General features: G+C 39.8%; 1 protein-coding gene across 1 annotated transcript in view; it reads left to right on the forward strand.

Moving 5' to 3' along the window:
- Positions 1-20813, forward strand: part of MSRB3 (methionine sulfoxide reductase B3) — a 221427-nt gene extending 200614 nt beyond the window's left edge. Inside the window, exons 6-7 of the mRNA XM_006886062.1 lie at positions 2261-2358; positions 20594-20813. Of these exons, the coding sequence (XP_006886124.1) occupies positions 2261-2358; positions 20594-20761 (266 nt within the window). The 3' untranslated portion in view covers positions 20762-20813. The remainder of the gene's footprint in view (positions 1-2260; positions 2359-20593) is intronic.
- The last annotated feature ends 618 nt before the right edge of the window (positions 20814-21431 follow it).

Genomic DNA, 21431 nt, shown 5'->3' on the forward strand with positions numbered 1-21431 from the left:
TGAGCTGTGGTGCTGGAGAAGAGTATTGAATGTACCCTGGACTGCCAAGAAAACAAACAGATTCATCCTAGAGAGGGTTAAACCAGGATACTCCTTGGAGGCAAGGATTCTGGGGACACACTTTGGATATGTTGTAAGGAGATACAGGTCCTTGGAGAGGGACATCATGCTTCGGAGGGGGAGGGACAGTGCAGGAGGTGAAGGCCCTGTATGAGGTGGATTGATTCAGTGACTGGGGTAATCGGGATGGGTGCGTCGGAGGCAGTGCGATTGGCACAGGATATAGCAGGGTTTAGGGCTCTTGTACATAGGGTCGCTATGAGTCGAAAATGACTCGACGGCACATAACAACAACAACAATAACACCAATAGAGCTTTTAACAACAAACTCTAATAATATTAGTTAACTAAAATCACAATTAAATGATTTTTACACTAAGAAGTTGAAAGAATGTGAAGATTTTCCCCCCTCTTTTCGTACATAGTATTTTTCAGTGTTTTCAGACATCATCATTAGACTTCACTAATAATTGGTAGTTTAGTCATTAATTGAGCAAAAAAAGAAAACTATTCAAGTGATAATTATTAACCAAATATTGTAGCCTAGAATATATTAAAATTTTCTTTAGAATTTGAGAAATAGATGACTGGATTTTCCTCAGAATATTTGAGTCTCAGCAGGATTAGTTTCTGTGAAAAGTTATAGTCTAGAAGGTTAAGGTTTTCCAAGTGATTAGCAATCCTGAGTTCAATTCAAGGCACTAGAACGTGTTTTATAATACTATTGCATGGTTAAGGGAGGCAGCAGGGGTTTGGAGGGGAGCTTCTTTTAGAGACTGGGTCTGACCTAATTTGTTTTGTTTGAAACTGGAAGTCATATTATTGAAGTTTGCACACTGTTTTCTTTCAATAGGTGTATTAGCACAAGGCACTGTGTTTTTAAAGGGCTTCCTTCTTTCTGCAGGAATAAATTTGGCTTCTGAAAAAGAAAAAAAAGTACCAGTAATTCAGCAACATCACACCTCTTTCATCATTTTGGGGGAGCGGGCTTTAGTTCATTGACTCCAGACATATTTTCTAGAAATATATGAAAACCTGCCCATAAATACTGAACATAAAACTCAATTGTATACTCACAAACATTTGTACAATCTTATGGTCCACTTACCATTGAATTTCTGAAAACTCTGTGTATTTTAAAAATCATTAGACTTAATGAAAATTGGAACAAGATGCTATTTGAAAGAAAGTGCTACCTAGTGATGCCTGAGAACACCACTCCTTGAGCTTCTTCTGTGAAACAAGAAGCCTTTTGTCACATAAAATAGAATCTATGCTTTCTAGGTATTTTTCTAGGGAAATTAGAACAAAATAGGACAAGATTATGCTTTAATGCAGTGACTAATCACCTCAATTAAGTAGGGGGGTATCCCTAACCACAAAAAACTCGCTTCCTAAAGACATAAGAACTGTTGAAAAGTCAATGGACATGTTAGGTTTCATCTTGGAAAACATCATATCAGAAGACTCAGTCCTTCCAGCCTCCTTGGTGACTTTGAAGTCAAGAGAAAAAAAATGGCAAGAGAAAGCTTTTTAAATTAGAAGGTGCGCTAGAAAACCATTGAATAACCCGCAGTGCCTTTGTAATTGTCTCATTGCTGACCTTCCAGCGAGTGGCTGTAAATCACATGGAAGGAGTTTTCCTATATGTCTTCCATGGAGAAGCTTGTGGATTTGAACCACCTGCCTTTTTGGGGGGTTGGCAGTGCAACTCTGTACCCACTGGGCCAACAAAGCCCTCCTATTGAATGGCCTAATAATGTCTTTAAAAACGTAAAACCTCAATGAGAGCATAATCTGAATCTGTGGAAAAGTTTATTCTTAAACATAATTTTACTTTTGTGACATATATTATCTTTCAGGTTTGACTGCCAGTTTGAAAAAGTTAAGCATGGGTCATAAATTAAAAAATTTTCATTCTTTGCTTACTATTTTGGTAAAATGGCATCCTAAACAAATACTAGGGAGCTCTGGTGGCCTACCGGCAAAAAGCTGTGCTGCAGTCCTGAAGGCCCGTGGTTGGAGGCCATCAGCTGCTCTGCGGGAGAAGGATGGACCTTCTCCTTCTATGTCATTAACTGCCTCTGAAAACCCGCCAGAGGGTCAGCTGTGGATGGGGTCCAACTCTGTGGTACACAACAACAAATAAACACTGTGTAACTTTCCTTTCTGTTTGCTTCTTTTTACCTCTCTTACCCAGGTTGGCCTTCATTCCATGATGTGATCAGTTCTGATGCAATCACTCTTACAGACGACTTCTCCTATGGGATGCACAGGGTGGAAACAAGCTGTTCTCAGGTCAGTTAGCCCCTCCTGAAAACTCAATACTCTGCACTGCGAACACTTAGAAGACTCTTGATTGTGCTGAGTACAGCAACAGAGGCCAAGCAACTGATTATTAGAGATCACTACAGACAAGCAAACTATTAAAATCCTCTGTAGGGAAAGTTACCTTCAATCAGCCCAATTCAGTGACTATTCTTATAGTGTATGGAGATTTTTTTTTTTAAACCCAGCCTTACAAACACCATAAGTAACTCACCACATATGGCTTCCTTTGTGTGAGTGTGAAAACGAAGGTTGAAAAGAAACTCTAGTAGGAGGTAGTTTAATGGTAGGCAGAATGGAACTCTGCAGTAAGGCAGTTCCTTCTCCACCTCTTCCATGTAAGGAGCGCTCTAGTGGCATAATCCACATGGACCTGCACTGCCAACCCCGAGGCTGTCTCTCTCTTGGTGTTTGAATCTACCAGCTGCTGCTCCTCAGGAAAAAGATGGGTAGTCTCCTCCTATGTGATTTGCAGTCTCCGTAAACCTGCGAGAGAGTCAGGTGTGAATCTCTGTCCACTCAATCGCAATGAGTTGAAGTGAGTCTTCAATATAGACTTATTCTAGTTTGATGTTCTAAATAATCTAGTTTGTTTTTCTCCAAACAAATTAGTTCTAGTTCTAATGAAAATTAAAAATGAAGCAAAAGGAGTTATGCTGTCATCTTAATCATTGGAGATTTGTGCTCAAACCCAGATCTTTGTACACAGGACCAGCTACATATACTGCAGTAGGAATTCCTGCTTTTTTCTAATCTGTTTTAATTAAGTAAAATGTGAAGTCTGAATGTGGTAGCATTGATATTCATTGGTGTTGGAAATTATTTTATTGAGGGATGTGTGTTGCACTTTTCAGAAACAGAATTGGCACAGCGAGAAAGCTGTCATGGCCAAATCATTGCGATATCAGCCTCCCTGAGCATTCTTCCATTCCCTCTTTGTCTATTTATCTTTAACCTCATTCATTGAGCATAAGATTTTTTTAAATAATTTTAATGAACATTTACAGAGAATTTGGATTTCCATTCATTCATTGCTGCACTTCTCTACCTGCCCAGCCCTCTCCCCCCGCCCCCCAGTTCGCTCCTCTCTTTCAAAAGTTAAAGAAAGACTCCCTCCCTGGTACACAATCCCCCCGCACTCCTCCCACTGCCCCAAATACATTCCACTAGAGCATAAGATTTTTAGGGTGTTGTTGTTGTTGTTAGGTGCTGTCAAGTCGAGTCCAACTCATAGCGACACTGTGAACTACAGATCTGAACCCTGTCCTGTCCTGTGCCATCCTCACAATCTCTGACACACTCTAGCCCATTAGTATAGTCACTGGTCAGTCCACCTGGTTGAGGGTCTTCCTGTCCTTCACCATTCCTCCAGCTTTCCAAGCATGATGTCCCTCTCTCCAAGGAGTAACCTCTCCTGGCAATATGCCTAAAGTATATGAGATGAAGCTTCATCATCTGCCTCTAAGGAGCCCTCTGGCTGCACCTTCTCAAAGACCTGTATGTTCTTTTGACAATTATCACCAAGTAATGGAGGAGATTGGTTTGAACCTAACCATCAGCCCTGAACAATTTTTAACTTTTTTAAAAAATAAGACTGCAAATTTACTGTCTCCTAAGTATAAAGGCAACTCTGTCCCTTTAAAAGCAGACTTTATATTTTACCTAAATCACATTTTTCAGTTCATTCTTGTTTCTTGGACATATGCCAGTGAGTATGATAGAGGAACTTCTGATGTTGAATTTCACCACCAGAGATTCTAATTTTTTTTTAAATTTTGTCCATAGCATGTTTCAGTATTTTTTTAAAAGATTTATTTATTTACGTTCTTGTTGTGTGTTGACAAATCAGATCCAGCTGACACAGGAGGAAGTTGCCCCTCCTTCTCCAACAGAGCATCTAGTGGTTTCAAACCATATGCCTTCAGTATTGTAGTGCAGCTTCTTGCCACTTGGCCACCAGAGCTCCTTAATTTTTTATTTTTTATTTTCTTACTTTTTTTGCCTGAGTTGAAACTTTATCACAAGCATTCCCTATTCTTAGATGTATTCAACTGGGCCTAACTCATCCAGTGTTGTCATGCATTCATTCATTGTGCCTTTGAGTTGACTATAACTCATAGTGACCATATGCATAATGGATCAGAACCCTCCCCGACCCTGTGCCATCCTCACATTTTCTAGCACACTTGAGCTCATTGTTACAGTCACTGTGTTGGTCCATCTGATTGAAATTCATCCTTTTTCATGCTGATTCTCTACCTTCTCAAGCATGAGGCTTCTCTTAACAATAAGCTCAAAGTATGTGAGACAGGCTTTCACTATCCTTGCCTCCACCATCCTTGCCTCCAACTAGCACCTCGGTTTCATTTTCCTTAGGACCTGTTTGTTCTCTTGGCAGACCATGATTTAGTACTCTCCTCTGATACCACAACTCAAAGGCATCGAATCATCTGTCATCATTAATCCAGTACAATAGAATGGAACACTCCTCAATCCTGCCCTCTCTTCACAATTGTTGCTATGTTTGAGCCTGCTAGTACACCCACTGTGCCAGTAAAGATGAATTAAAGCACTTCAAAGATCAAAGACTACAACCTTCAGTCGGCATTACATCTCAAAATAAACAAAAGTTCTTACACCTGGACCAAAAAGGTTGGCATTGTTAAGTATTTCATTTTATTGGATCTATAATCAGTACCCATGGGAGCAACAGTCAAGAAATCAAATTAATGATGTATCGCATTAAGCAAATGTGTAGCCAAGGACTTCTTTTTAATGTTTTTAAATTGAGATTTTAACAAAAGTTTACAGAAAGATTGGGTTTTCATTCATTCATTGTTGTACGTTTTTCTCCTTCCGCCCTTCCCCAGTCCACTTTGTAAAGCACCTCGTGTTCCAGATTATTGGCATACATATAATGCCTAATCACACATCCCTTTTAGAGTGTACAGATCATGACACTGCAGTGGAACAGATAAGGGAAAAGACTGTCTGAAAGGAATGTATGATTAGGCAAAGGACCTCTATAAAGGGTGAAAGAGCAAAGTTATCACTTTGAAAACTAAGGTGTACCTGATATTTTTCAGTTACCTCATATGTATGTGAAGGAAAACCAAAAAAGAACTCATGTCTGAATTACGGTTTTATTAAAAAATATTAAACATATCACGACCTCTTCCAGTCAGTTGGCCAAGGAGTTGTCCTCCAGATTTCTTGGCACAACTTGGTGAGCACAGCAAGGGCAGCATCTGTTTTTTGAAATACTTATTCCCATTAAAAAAAAAGGTGACCTGATAGTGTAAAAATTATCAAACAATATCTCTGAGAAGAACAGGAATCCCAGAACACTTGATCGTTCTAATGCAAAACTTATACTTGGACCAGGAGGCAGTCGTCAGAACAGAGCAAGGGAACACTGCATGGTTCAAAATTGGGAAGGGCATACGCCAGGGATGTATCCTATCTCCATACCTTTTCAACCTATATGCAGAACAAATTATCCGGGAGGCGGGGCTCTATGAGGAGAAATGTGGGGTCAAGATTGGTGGACGATTTATCAACAACCTGCATCATGCGGATGACACAACCCTGCTTGCTGAAACTGAAGAGGACCTGAAGCGCCTGCTGCAGAGTGTCAAGGACTGCAGCATACAATATGGATTGAGGCTCAATGTCAAGAAGACAAAGATTCTCACCACTGGACCAATTGGCAGCATCAGGATGGATGGTGAAGAGATTGAGACTATACACAGCTTTAGTTTGCTTGGCTCCATAGTCAACAGTCTTGGCACCAGCAGCCAGGAAATTAAAAGGTGCACTGCCATGGGAAAGTCTGCTGTTAGGGACCTCTCCAAAGTACTGAAGAGCAATGGTGTCTCTCTGGAGACTAAGGTGCGTCTGATACAGGCCATGGTCTTCGCAGTCACTTGTTATGCATCAGAGAGTTGGACAATGACCAAGGAGGATAGGAGAATTGATGCCTTTGAGCTGTGGTGCTGGAGAAGAGTATTGAGAATACCATGGACTGCTAGGAAAACAAACAGATTTGTCCTGGAAGGGGTTAAACTGGGTGGCTCCTTGGAGGCAAGGATTCTGAGGCTCCATCTAACATACTTTGGACATGTTGTGAGGAGAGACCGGTCCTTGGAGAGGGACATCATGCTTGGGAGGGTGGAGGGACGGCGCAGGAGAGGAAGGCCCTCTGAGGTGGATTGATTCAGTGACTGGGATAATTGGGATGGGAGTATCAGAGATAGTGCGATTGGCACAGGACAGAGCAGAGTTTAGGGCTGTTGTACATAGGGTCGCTATGAGTCGCAAGCGACTAGACGGCACATAACAACAACAACAACATCATTAATATAACATAATAGCAAAATTCTGCTGAAGATTATCCAGAAATGACTCGAACAGTACATTGACAGAAAACTACCAGAAATGCAAGCTGGGTTTAGAAGAGGTTGTGGCTCTAGATACATTATTGCCAATGTCAGGTGGATCTTGGCAGAAAGCAGAGAGTACCAGAGGAACGGCTATATGTGTTTCCTTGACTATGCAGAGCCATTTGACTCTGTAGATCATAACAGATTGTGGTTAACCTTGAGGAAAATGGGAATCCCAGAACAGTAACCTTGAGGAAAATGGGAATCCCAGAACACTTAATTGTGCTTATAGGAAACCTATACATGGACCAAAGCAGTTTTCACAACAGAGCAGAGAAACACTACATGGTCCAAAGTCAGAAAAGGAGTGTGTCAGGGATGCATCCGGTCTCTATAGCTTTTCAGTTAATATGCAGAACAGGTCATTCAGCAACCAGGGCTTTATGAAGAGGAATGTGGCGTCAAGGTTGGAGGTAGACTCATCAGCAACTTACCTTATGCAGATGATACAAACTTGCTTGCTATACCTGAAAAATACCTGAAGCGTTTGCTGCAGAAAATCAAGGACTGTAGTCTTCAATATGGATTGAAGCTCAACATCAAGATGGCAAAGATTCTCACCATTGGGCCAATTGGCAGCACCATGATAGACGGAGAAGAGATTGAGGTTGTTAAGAGTTACAGCTTGCTCAGCTTCACAATCAACTCTCTTAACATCAACAGTCAGGAAATCAAAAGATGAATTGCACTGGGAAAATCTGTTAGGGACCTCTCCAGAGTACTGAAAAGCAACAGTGTCAATCCAGAGACTAAGGTTTGCCTAATCCAGGCCTTCACAATTACTTATTCTGCTTCAGAGAGTTAGACAATGACTAAGGATGACAGGAGATGAATCAATGCCTTTGAATCGTGGTGCTGGAGAAGAATCTTGAACATATCATAGACTGCCAAGAAAACAAAGAGATCTGTTTTGGAGAGGGTGAAACCAAGTTTCTTCTTGGAGGTTAGGATTTTGAAGCTCTTTCTCACATACTTTGGGCATGTGGCCAGGAGAGACTGGTCCTTGGAGGAGGACAACATACTTGGAAGCGTGGAGGGACAGCATAGAAGAGGAAGACCCTGGATGAAATGGATTGATACAGTGACTGGGGGCAGTGGGTGCCAGTGTGTCAGAATTAGTCAGACTGGCTCAGGACACGGAAAGGTTCAGAGCTGCTGTGCATAGGGTCTCTATGGGTCACAGGCAACTCAGTGGCACATTACAACAACAAATCATGGCCTACCAAAAGAAAGAAAATATTTTTTGGAAGTAGTGTGATGACTTTTGGTAGAATGACACATAGTAATTTGTAACTTAAGTTCTGTTTTAGGGCCAAAAGTTTTGTTTTTTTCTGTGTGCGTTTTAAACTGCCATAAAGTTGTATTACTGCCACTTGCGAACCCACTTTCAAGCATTGAGTGCTTTGAAAACCAATTAAGAAGGGCAAAGGGGGAAAACGAGGCATAATGTGTTAACTCTCCCTAAGGTCTTACCCTCTGATTTCTTTTGTTATCATTAATTCTTTAATTTTCTTTTTAAATTTGATTTCTTTGTGACTAATTCTTAAAACTCACAGCTGAAATTGCTAACCACAGAGAGAACATCAGTAATAGCAGTATTTAAGGAAAAAACTTATGAAGGATGTCTTGCAGTGACAAAAGAAATGAAGGCCACAAATTATGTCCAAATTAGACAACATTCGTAAATGATGTCAAGCTAAACCAAGTACAGCTTTTGCCCCTTTCATTAAATGTCTCCCGAGTAATCGTTCCCTAAGTCCTCTCCTAACAGTAGTGAGAAGAACTGACACTGGCCTGTTCTTTCCTTCTTCTTCTTTTCTCACTTTCCCCTCTCTTATTTATAAAGTTTAAGTCATTAATTTAAACAAAAGAGAAAAATTTATGTGCCATGAGGCCACACATGAAGCAAGTTCCATGCAAGTTGCAGGAAATGTCCCAATCCTAAACAAGTTTCCTGACCTTCACACATATAACAGCTCACTAGATTAAAGTGTTAAGTATCTTACTTTACAGTCTCTTTATCTTTCAATTCGTTGAACTTATGGTACACTTTTATATCCTTTTGTTTTACATTTTATTTTCCTTTCTCACATGCTTCCTTTTCACTGTGACTGGGGGTGGGGGTGATATCAATATTTTTATTTATTTATTTAATTTTCTACAGAGGTTTTGGATTTCCATTCGTTCATTGCCTCAATTTTCTCCCTGTCCACCCCTCCCCACCGCTCACTTCCCCCTCCAAAGAGAGAAAAAAAAAAAAAAAGAAAAAAAATTCCTTCATTAGTATACAATTCCCATGTCCCTTTCCTCCACCCCCCACCCCGAGTACACTTCTCTATGCAACCTTAATTCTGGATTCCTGTGCTAACCATAATACTCAATCATATATCACTTCTAATCTGTTCTTTCCCTCATCTGTTTCAATATACATAATTTATCCAGTTTTTTCTGTCATACCCCCACCCTGATGTCAGACCCATTCTACAACAGTGGCACCATGCAGTATTTATCCCTTTGTGACTGAGATATTTCACTCAGCATAATGTCCTCCAGGGTCATCCACTTTGAATAATATTGCATGAGTTCCTTGTTTTTCAATGCTGCGTAGTATTCCATTGTGTGGATATACCACAGCTTCTCTATCCATTCGTTTGTTGATGGGCCCTTAGGCTGCTTCCAACTCTTTGCTATTGTAAACAAAGCTGCAGTAAACATGGGTGTGCATATATCTGCTTGGATGGCAGACATGGTTCTCTGGGGTATATTCCCAGTACTGGGATTGCTGGGTCAAATAGTATCTCTATTTGCAATTTTTTGAGAAAGCACCACACCACCTTCCATAATGGTTGCACCATCTTACATTCCCACGAACAGTGAATAAGAGTTCCAGTTTCTCCACATCCTCGCCAGCATTTGTTGCTTGCTGTTCTGTTATATTTTGCTATTCTTACTGGGGTGAGATGATATCTCATAGTTGTTTAAAAAATAGTATTTTCCAAATCACTTGTACTTTACTCCCAAGTTCTGATTCTTAAGCACTTTCCCCCCTCATTATCGGTTTACTTTTTCACCTTATATTCCTTTAGTGTGCGTGTGTGTGTGTGTTCATAAAATTTTTCTTTTTGTTGCAGGGGTAAGAAACTTCATTGATTTGCTTCATCTAATTCTAACTAGATTTTTAGTGCACCTACCTTGTCTTTTCTTGAAATTCAATCTCCTCAGTGCAATTTATGTTATCAAAAATCTGTAGGTTCTTTTTGTTAATCTCATAGACAATTCAGTTGGACTTGTCATGTGGAGTACTTCTTTTCCTGTAGTAAATAGGGAGTTTGTAATCATGAAGACATTTCAGGGGTAAGTTCAATGAATGAACTAATCTTCATGGATGAAACTAGTAGACTTGGCCCGCTTACCCAGAAATATTTCAATTTTCAATTGGTTCTTAATATCTTTCTATAGTGCCTGAGATTCTTTTTGTTTGTTTACTTTTGTTTTTAAGTCTTAGTCTGGATTGCAGCATACTATGAAGTAGGCCTCATCTTTGGGTAGTAATTAGAAACATGTGAGGAGCCAGTAATTTACCACCTTTTTGCAGTGCATTGTACTTTTTACATATGACTTCTGAGGTAATGTTTTAATTGAAATTTTAAGGAAAGTCTCTAGAGAACTTGGGTTTCCATTCATTCATTTTTGCGCATTTTCCTTCCTGCCCCCCCCAGTTTGCTTTTCTCTTTGAAAAAAAATTCTTTAATTGTTATACAAAAGTAATATGTTTGAATTGCTTTGTTTTTTTTAAAAAAAAGAAAATTAAGAGTGGTTCATGCCTATCTTCACTTTTCAGAGAAATAATGCACCCATATTCCTCTAAAAGAATTGTGTGTAAGAAAACTTGGATGCTGCCTTATCTTTAAAGTTGTTGTTGCATACTGGTTAGTCAGTTGTGACAGAGACCAATCTTATGTGGTATAGTAGAATGACTTCATAGAGTTTTTTCCAAGCTGTAATCTTTATGGAGGGAACTCTCGGGTGACCTAGTGGCAGGAAGCTGCACTGCAGTCCCTAAAGCACGTTTGAGGGCACCAGCTGATCCATGGGAAAAGGCTGGGCAATCTCCTCCCTTATCATTAACAGCCTCAAAAATCCCGATTCTACAGTACTGAACACCAGTCTTTACAGGAGCAAATAACTAAATTTTTCTTCTACAGCACTTCTGGGTAGACCCCAACCACCAGTCTTTTGGTTAGAAGGAAATGCACTACAAGGGTTTCTTTTGTTATCTCTTTTTTCGAGTCATTCAGGACCTGGATCCAAGTAAAATGAAGTATATAACTTCATTTTTTTCCCCCATTTGCTGTAATCTTGCTTATATATTAGTATGTTGTTGTTCAGTGTTATTGAGTCGAGCATAACTCATAGTGACACTATGAACAAAAAACCTGAACCTGTTCTGTAACTATCACTGTTCATAGGGTTTCCAGAGGCATATTGTTTAGGAAGTGGATGCCACTCCTGCTTCCAAGCCTGTCTTAATCTGGGAGCTTCACTAAATACTGTTCACCATGGGTAACCATTATCATGTTTGACATACCAGTGGCAGGCACAGCATTCAGCATCACAGTAACCCCAAGTTATCTCAGTATAGCAAGCTGTCAGACCACTTAGAAGAATGTTCATCCCAAATGCAAGTAACACCAGGTCCAAAGGCTACAGGAAAGCAGGCCCATAGACTTCTATATACAAAGGCTCGCCCACCAGGTCCTGAATGACTCGAAAAAAGAGGCTTACAGCCCCCAGGTCATTGTTAGCTAAATCCAGCAAATCAAATCAGCTCACACAGGATTGTGAACAAAATAAAAACAACCGAACAGTTCACACCCAACCCTCAACCAAAACAAGAGAACCCACCTTCCAGAATCCAACCACTTCATAGATGAGCCTCCAAACTATATATTAGTATAGTTGTGAGAATTTTCTTTTTTAAAAATATTTTATTCTTGTTTTCGTCATTCATATACATTGTGTTTCATGCATATGTATTGTGTTCCACACAATCCCTCATTCACATTATATTTCGTTCATTTACATTGTGGGGTGCGCGCGCACGCACACACACACACACACACACACAGAGTCATCCCCCCAAGTATTTTTGTGAAAACATGTAAGCCAGCTACTTCATATTTCATGCCCTAATAATTACCTTTTTTTGTATAGCAAATTTCTGATTTCCCCATCCCTATCAAACTAGTACTCTTTGGGAACAAGCATGTCCCTTTTGCAGAATAATCTTCTGTTCAACTTGGAAATATTGAGCATCAGCATCCACAAGCAGAGTCCAGTCCAAGGCAAGCCATCAGGTTGTGATAATCTATCCTAGCTCACAGCATGGATCATCTTCTCTACACATATGATTGAGTTCTGGTCATTTGTTTTCTTTAAATTAAGATGTAATTCATACTAAAGGCTATAGTCTTTATTTTTATCGATAATTGCTTTAAGTCTCTTTTACTTTCTGCAACCAGGTTGTATCATCTGTATAGACCAGGTTTGCTTGAATCATGCAGTTAAATTCCTTTGCGTAGTCAATAAGACACAGGTGAACATCATACTACTGTTGCCCGCTTTGAAATAATCCATTTGATATCAACAGTGTTAACCTTTCTAATTCTACTTCTGAATCTGGCTTCAAATTCTGGCAGTTCTCTGTCATTCCATTGATGCAACTGTTTCTTAATTGTTTTTCACATAATTTTACTGTATGTGATATTTTAATGATATCATACAATAATTTCTGCATTCCATTGGATAACTTTTCTTTTCAGTGGTCATGAATCTGGTTTGTTTGGGTTTTTGGTTGTTGTTTTTTTTTTTACAGTTGGTTGGCCAGGTGTGCTCCATGTGTAGCATCTGTTTTTTTGGAACATTTCAGTTGGTATCCTGTCAGTTCCTGGATGCTTGTTTTTCTCCCGTACCTTCAGTGCAGTTTAGACTTCTTTCTTCAGTATCATTAGAACTTCATTATATGTTTCTTCCTGAAATGGCTGGACAATGATCAAATATTTTGAGTACAGTCACTCTTCTTTGTCTACCTTTTTTGTCCATCAATAGTTTGCTAGTAGAATCGTTCTGTACTACTAATCAACACTTAAAATTTGTCTTCAGGTCTTTTTTCTTTTTTACCCCCACATTTCTTTCTATGTTTGTCTTTGCCTTCTTGAGTTACACTTTGAAGAGCTGATTTCCATTCAACTTAGCTGTTCTACAGTAAAGAGAACATTTGAGAGTCTCTGAGATCTATTTTGACCTTTTTATCGACCTTTCTTATAACCTTTTGTGTTGTTCATTATGATATATTTTTTTACATCATACTATATGTCATCTGAGGAGGACCTGAAGCGCCTGCTGCAAAGGGTCAAGAACTGCAGCCTTCAATATGGATTGAGGCTCAATGTCGAGAAGACAAAGATTCTCACCACTGAGCCAACTGGAAGCATCAGGATGGATGGTGAAGAGACTGAGATTGTTCACAGCCTCAGTTTGCTTGGCTCCACAGTCAACACTTTCGGCACCAGCAGCCAGGAAATCAGAAGATGTATTGCCATGGGAAAGTCTGCTGTTAGGGACCTCTTTAAAGTACTGAAGAGTAATGGTGTCTCTTTGGAGACTAAGGTGTGTCTGATACAGGCCATGGTCTTTGCTATCACTTGTTATGCATCAGAGAGTTGGACAATGACCAGGGAGGACAGAAGGAGAATTGATGCCATGGACTGCTAGGAAAACAAACAGATTCATCCTGGAAAGGGTCAAACAGGACTGCTCCTTGGAGGCAAGGATTCTAAGGCTCCGTGTGACATACTTTGGACATGTTGCAAGGAGGGACAGGTCCTTGGAGAGGGACATCATGCTTGGGAGGGTGGAAGGACAGCGCAGAAGGGGAAGGCCCCCTATGAGGTGGATTGATTCAGTGGTTGGGGTAATCGGGATGGGTGTGTTGGAGACGGTGCGATTGGCACAGGACAGAGCAGAGTTTAGGGCTGTTGTACATAGGGTCGCTATGAGTCGCAAGCGACTTGACAGCACATAACAACAACAACAACATATGTCATCTGGTCTTCAGGTATTAGTGCTCAATTTGTTAAATCTGTCCTTGAGGTAGTCTCTAAATTCAGGTGAGATATAGTTAAGGTTGTGTTTTGGCTTCTGTGGGCCTGTTTTCATTTTCTTCAGCTTCATCTTGTATATAAGTATTAGCAGTCCACTACCCTTCATCAATTCTTTCTATTTATATAGTTGTTGAAAAGGAGTATTTGCAATAAATAAGTATTTTGTCTTATAAAATTCTACCAGGTGATTTCTGGTATCTTTTTAAATACTATTTACAAATGTCCAACTATCAATTTGTCTTTGTTTCCAACTTTTACATTCTAAGCATCAGTAATTATCAATGCATTTTGGCTGAAAATTTGATCAATTTCAGAGTGCAAAAGTTGGTAAAAATACACAGTTTCTTCATCTTGGACATTAATAATTAGTATGAAGATTTAATTCACTCTTATTAACTGGTTTTCCTTACAGGCTTATGGCTGCTTTCGTGCCACTGACAATATTTCTTTCAGGATGGATCTTGAATTATTCTTTTTAACAATAAATATTATGCCATTCCTCTTTGTCATTATCAGCATAGTGGACCATATGATTATCAAACTCAAAATTGTTGTTGTTGTTAGGCATTATCAAGATGACTTATAGTGACCCTTGTAAGCAACAGATCTGAACTTGGTCATACCCTGTACCATCTTTACGATCCTTCATAGGCAAGCCCCTTGTGGTAGTCACTGCTTTAGTTTATCTTGTTGAGAGTCTTCCTCTCTTTCCTTGACTCTCTAGAACACATTCCCAGCAATGGTGTTTCTCTCCCAGAATTGGTTCCACCAAGAATATATACGAAACAATTAAGATGAAGTTTCACCATCCTCGCTTCTAAGGAGCAATATGATTGCACCTCCTTTTAGACAGATATGTTTGTTCTTTTGGCAGTACGTGGTATATTCAGTACTCTTTGCTAGTACCACAATTCAAATTCACAATTCAGTTCTTCTTCAGTCTTCCTTATTCGTTGTCCAACTTTAAGATGCATAGAAAGCATTGCAAATACCAAGAGTGCACCTTAGTCTTTAAATTGATATCCTTGCTCTTTAGAGCTTTGGAAAGGAGAGAGGTCTTTGAGCATGGATTTTCCAAGTGAAACGTGTATTTTGATCTCTTGACTGCTGGTGCCAAGAGTGTTGATTGTGGGTCCAAATGAAATAATTAAGAGCTTCAACTAATCTCTATCATGATGTTACCTACTGGTTAAGTGGTGAGAATTTTTGTTTTCTTGATTTTGAGATAAAGCCCATATTGGAGGCTACAATCTTTGATCTTCTGCAGTAAGTGCTTCATGTCTTCTTTCTGCTAGTACAATTGTATCATCTGCATAGCTCAGGGTTTTGATGATCCTTCTGCCAATCCTGATGCACATCCTTCCTCATATACTCCAGTTTCTCAAATTAACCTGTTCAGCATACAGGTTGAATAGGAATGGAGAAAGGATACAACCCTGACATATTCCTTTCCTGATTTTAAACTATGAAGTCTCACTTTCTTTTGTTCAAACAGATGCTTCTTGACCTATGTCGAGGTTTCACATGAGCACAATTAAGTGTTCTGGGATTCCCTTTCTTCTCAATGTTAGCCCTAATTTGCTGTGCTCCACACGGTCCAGGACCTTTACATAATCAGTAAAATACAAGTAAACATCTTTCTGGTATTTTCTGCTTTCAGCCAAGATCCATCTGATATTAGTGGTGATACCCCTTGTGCTAGATCCTCTTCACAATCCAGTTTGGATTCCTAGAAGTTCCCTCTTGAAATACTGTTTCAGCCATTTTAAATAATCTTGAGAAAAATTTTACATGCATGTGAAATTAATGGTATTGTTTGGTAATTTCCACAGTCTGTTGCATCATCCTTTTTGGGTATGGGAGCAAATATGGGTCTCTTCAGTCATTTGGACAGCTAGCTGTCTTCCATTTTTATTGGAAGAGACTAGTGAGCACGTTGAGAGGTGCATCTATTTCCAAAACACCTTTAATTGATGTTCCACCAATGCCTGGGGCCTTAATTTTGCCCATCCCTTCAGTGCAGCTTTGTTGTCTTCCATATGTACTGTTGATTCTTGAAGATATGCTCCTCCCCAAAATGGTTCAGTATCAACCAGTGTGTGTGTGTGTGTGTGTGTGTGTGTGTGTGTACAGTGTGACTCTGTATAGTCCTTCCATAGTCTTTTGGTACTTTCTGCATTACTCAAAATGGCTAATACCAATTATTTTAGTATACTAATGCTATCAGTGAAGCACTTCATTTCATCATAAACAACTTCCAATTTTTCTTTATTATGTTCTCAGGTTATTCTTATTTTAAGTCATTCCACATCAGCAGTTGAAGATTCTAAAGATTTTGCTTCATGTATGTCATGAAAGTTGACTCTAGTTTGAGAAGGCAACCAGCTATTCTCTAGTTGTATTTCGGAGTGCCCTCTGACCCAAGTGGCTTGTCTTCTGGCACTATAGCAGATAATACTTAGTTGCCAACCCTGAGGTTTTCATTGGCCCATTTTCTCAGAAGTGTACTTCTCTATCCTTTTCCCAATTTTTCCTATTCTGAAAGCCCCGCTGAAACCTGTCTACCATGGGTGACCTTGCTGACGTTTGAAACACCATCTGTCAGTTGGTCATACTGTGGCTCGGGTTTTGCTCTGATTTTAGAGGCTATGTCACCAGTATTTCAAGTACCAGCAGGAAATCTATGGTATATTTCCTTACGTTTCTTTTAGATCATTATTAACTAGTTTTAAATCAGCTAAGTCAACAAAAAAGGTAAGTATCCATCCATCTAAACTATTTTTTAAAATTAAGTAATTTTTGGTAAAACCCCAAACCTATTAATCTTTTGCAGATGACAGCTCATATAATGCTGATGATTAAAGATACCCATGTGTTACAATAGTGTTTCAGACTCACAGCCCATCTCTCTTTTTCTTGATCTTTCAGTAAAACCATAATGCTAAACTGGTGACTTCACAACCATTTCCTTGGCAAAAGATTAATATCACAAGCATAGAGGAAAGGAGCCCCTACTAACACACAAATGTCTTCAATAACAGTGGGGGCGAACTGAATACTGGCAAAGTAAATTGCTTTTCTTCTTAAAACTGTTTTCTCCTTCCCATCCTGCCCCATGTGCCCAAATATATGAGTCCTGCTTTGAAAGTGCTTCATCTTGTAGATCCAACATGTAAGAGAAAATGACAACAATAAAGCCTAAAACATCCTAGGAATAGCTGGGAGAAAACCGTTTAGGACAGTTGGAAATACATCAGTACAGAAATATGTAACTGTGTTGAATATACTATTTGTGTTTCTTATGCACACAGTTGAGAATTGCAGTCAGGTTTTAAGGAGTTGTGTTAAGTTTGATGCTCAATCACTTTTTTCCCTGGACAGTGGGGGGCACTTTCCCCAGTTCTCCACAGATTCTTTAGTTGCCAGTTTTTCTGAGAGGGAGGTATAGGTAATGATAGATTCCTCTGGATATTTTAATTGTTTTCCACCTTTTAGACAATTATTACATGCTTCTTTGGAATAAGGGCTAGACTATTCAGGTGTACTTTACATTCTACCTGTAAAATAAAGGGAGAGGAAGCCCCACCTCACTTAAACCAAAGTTCAAAGTGTTCATCTAAGATTCTGCCCAAAAATAAATCATTAACAGCAGGTTTCACAGATCTTCATCGGGCATCCAGTTTGTTTCAGTTACAACCAGGTGTGCTGAGTGATTCCCAACGCATTTCCAGTTGGCTGGGGCCAAGGAGGCAGAGCTCGCAGGCGGCTAAAGAAACAATGCATCACTGACAGCTTGCACGCATCATCCCAGCCTTCATCCCAGCCTTCCACCAGAGGTAGAAGCTGGAAGGAATGGGCTCCATGTGCGTTCTGCTTCAGGGAGGAGCCTTCAGGGTTTATGCTCTTTTAAAAGAAACAGGCTCTTGGCCTTTTTTGAGAAACTGGTTGTACCTTGGGATGGTGCTGTACAGTTAAGTCTTCTCTCAGACAGATGGCCTTGCAGATTTGCAGGCAATGGGGTAGACAGGTAGGTATGTGGCATACATATAAATTAACAGCTTTCTGTGTTTTGAAATTTTGATCCTTCCTCAGTAAGCCAAGCTTGGTGTAAAGACATAGTGAAACCATTACTACGTTTTTAGGGTTTCCCTCCTTTCCTGAGGATTACCCCAACCCACTCCCAGCCCACATATTTGTTGCAAATGATTTGTATTACCTTGCTCTGACAATAACTTCTCTTTTACACCTTTTACTTTTGTCTGGATTAAGGGTACATCTATAACCATTGCTTTCCTTTTTGTTGAACCAAAAGGCTAATGACAAGTTAGCAAATGAAACTGAAGACTGAAAACCATTTCAGCTTAGCAGAATGAATTGTGGCCATTTGCATTTTTTAAAAAAGAATAATTTAGAAAATGAAGACCATATAGCTTATTCTTAAATAGCTTCAAGTATATCTATATTATGCTTCAGTTCTGGAAAATTTGTAAATAGGACTGTTTTCTAAGTGAGCTCAGGAGATGATTAATAAAAGCAGTAGCATTTATCTTGCCCACATAGGTACAGTCTCTCATTTAAAAAAAAAAATCTTTATCTAAATTTTTATGGGAAAACTTTGCTTCTCAGATGCCAAGTGATCAAAGTGCCAGAGCTGTGTGTGAAAGCAGTTATTGCACATGCACACATTAGTCACCAGAGCACTGGTTCCTGTTGCCTGCACACTGACTGTTTTGGCAGGCAGAAATGGGTGTTTTCCTGGTCCCATTGGGTAAGCATATGGATTTTTTACTGGTGCATCTTAGCTGCTGATGCCTGAAAATTTGGCCTCAATTGTTTATAGAAAGGAAAAGCAATCTGAGCTGTCAACCTTGATATTACCTAAACCTGCATAGAATGTGGTAAAAATAATGCAAGATTTGTTTTGTAGGCCTGTTTCATATTTTCCAGGCAATAGATCAAATCAGTTCAGGGTTCATTTTTTAGTTCCTTTAATAAGCTGACACAGTATGTTGGCAGTAAAATAAGAATGCACTTTTAACATGGAAGTGTCCTATAGTCCACGTTGCTGTTTGTGTTGCTTATTAATAACAAGGGAGCCCTTGAATATTGCTTTGCACCTTTGGTGGGAAATTGTAACTTTGGTCCTTCCCTTAGAAATACACACCTTCCTCTCTTCTTTCTCATCCTCTTCAATTAGTGTCTTATTGTAATGGTCAAATCTTTCTTTCTCTGCAGAGGAGAATTAAGAAATCATCTATAATGTCTCATGCTCTTTCTTAAATCTTGACTCTTCCTTCTGTTTGGAATGCTGTTCCTTCAGCTCTTTATTCTAAGTCCCCTCAATAAGTCCTCCCCTGGCCATGTTATCTAAAATGTCAACTGCAAATCCTGATTTTCCTCTTGACTTCCTCTCCTTTACATCCGTAGTGTGTACTTGGACCTGGCATTCTTACAGTTCACTTATGTTCTTGTATATTGCCTGTCTCTCTCAATAGGTTATAAGCTCCATGAGGCCAGAGTTTTCTGCCCAAGTGGCCAGAGTCTAGGACAATTCCTGATAAATAGCAGACACTGTATAAATAATTGGTTTATACAAATGAGTGGGAACATTTACCTGGATTTTGGTTTCTTTATTTATTACAAATAATGTGTTATCACATGTTGTGCACATATGTTACACCAAAGTCCTTCTTCTCTTCTCTGTTGCCCCTGTGGGAAGGTGGGAGGGTGGAAGGGTGAGCTGCGAGTGACAGACTGGTCTCCTGGGACCATAGCCAACATTGGAGTCATGAGTGCAGGAATTCTTCATTGAGGTAGCTTACTAGAGAAAATGATAAACACTATCATAATCATCCTTCCTTTTTGCCTTGCTTGAACTCCGGGCCGTTTCTCCTCCTTCAGCTTTATGGAGAGTTGGTGGCAGGAATTTTAGCTAAACTAAATGGTTTATGCCCTCTCCACATATTACAGTGCATTTAGGTGAAGAAGCCAGCGTGGCACTCCACCTATTGGAAGCCAGAAATAGATGGTTTGCTGTACTTGCAGCCCTGGTGACCGTGACATAACTGTTGAGCCTTCTCATTGCTTTGTTGGGCTCCAAGAACATCCAGTGCTTGTCTGATGTTAAGTTTTACTGCCCATGAAAGCAAACATCACCTCCGTCATGGCCAGTTAAACAGTATCTTTTACAGTGGACCTCTGCATATCTGAAACCCACCCATCCAAAGCCAGAAGTAATGCCAAGGGGAGAGATTTTATTCTGCCATGTTTCTTACAAGGAGAGATCAAGGGTCAACTCAATTCATAAAATTACTGCAGTAATTTTTCAGCTGGCTGAGAGACTTCACAGATCAAAAAATACAGTGGCTGCTCAATGATTTCTGATATGCACAATTCTAGTGTTTCTTCTTCTCAGCATGTGGTGCAGAGCCTGCCAGAAACCATCCTCGCAGCTATTGACAGGCGGATTAGAAATCACCCAGGATGGTTTCCGTCATTTCTCCACAGGCCGGTCATCCATTTAAACTGCATAATGGGAGTTCCTCTCAAAGCCTGCTTTGTATACTTTTTGCCCTTAACATTTTTGCTCTTCTCTTTCAGTGCGGTGCTCACCTTGGGCACATTTTTGATGATGGACCTCGTCCAACCGGCAAAAGATACTGCATAAACTCGGCATCCCTGTCTTTCACAAGCGCAGAGAGCAGTGGTGCTGAAGGAGGCAGTGGAGTCGGCAGCCCAGCCCAGGCTGACAAGAAGACAGAGCTGTAGGACAGCGAGTGACAGAAACCAAGTGTTCTTAATGCACAACTTATTAAAAAAAAAAGAGAAAGTCAGAATTGTCTATCTTAATCGATATATTTTTTCAAAATTATAAAGACAGGTTTGTGTTATTGGTATTTTTTTTCTTCTTTTGCTTAGACAGAGGCCTGGCCACCAGTGTATCTGGCTATTGACTAAACCCAGAACTGTTCAGAGCTTTAGTGAATGGAGACAGCTTTGTGAAACTTCTTTACAAGCTGTTTACGCACCATTCAACATTATTCAAGTCACTTAGTTGATTTTGAGTTTGGGTTGTTTTTGGTTTGGGGTTTTTTTGTGGGTTTTGGTGGCTTTTTTTTTCCCTGAGAGACAGAGGTTTCTTGATCTTCAAATATGAGTATAGACCTCTCCATGTTAGAGACCTGCAAGACACATGGGCGAAAGGTATTTGTGTTAGCTCTGCCCAAGATAAGGATGGAGTGATGTCTTAGGAGACTTCTCAGCTTTGTGGAAAGTTTGAGCTAAGGTCGTTTATTCTCACTAAAAGGGTGTGAAGGTCTAAAGTCTTTCCTTATGTTAAATTGTTGCCAGATCTGAGGGGGCGCACTGAGTACCATGGCAGTGCAGTAAACATTACCTCACGGTTGGGCCTTGATTTTACTTTATTTTCCCTTGAAAA

This window comes from Elephantulus edwardii, unplaced genomic scaffold, assembly GCF_000299155.1.
Source record: "Elephantulus edwardii isolate Elephantulus edwardi_28Jun2011 unplaced genomic scaffold, EleEdw1.0 scaffold00047, whole genome shotgun sequence".
NCBI lineage: Eukaryota > Metazoa > Chordata > Mammalia > Macroscelidea > Macroscelididae > Elephantulus > Elephantulus edwardii.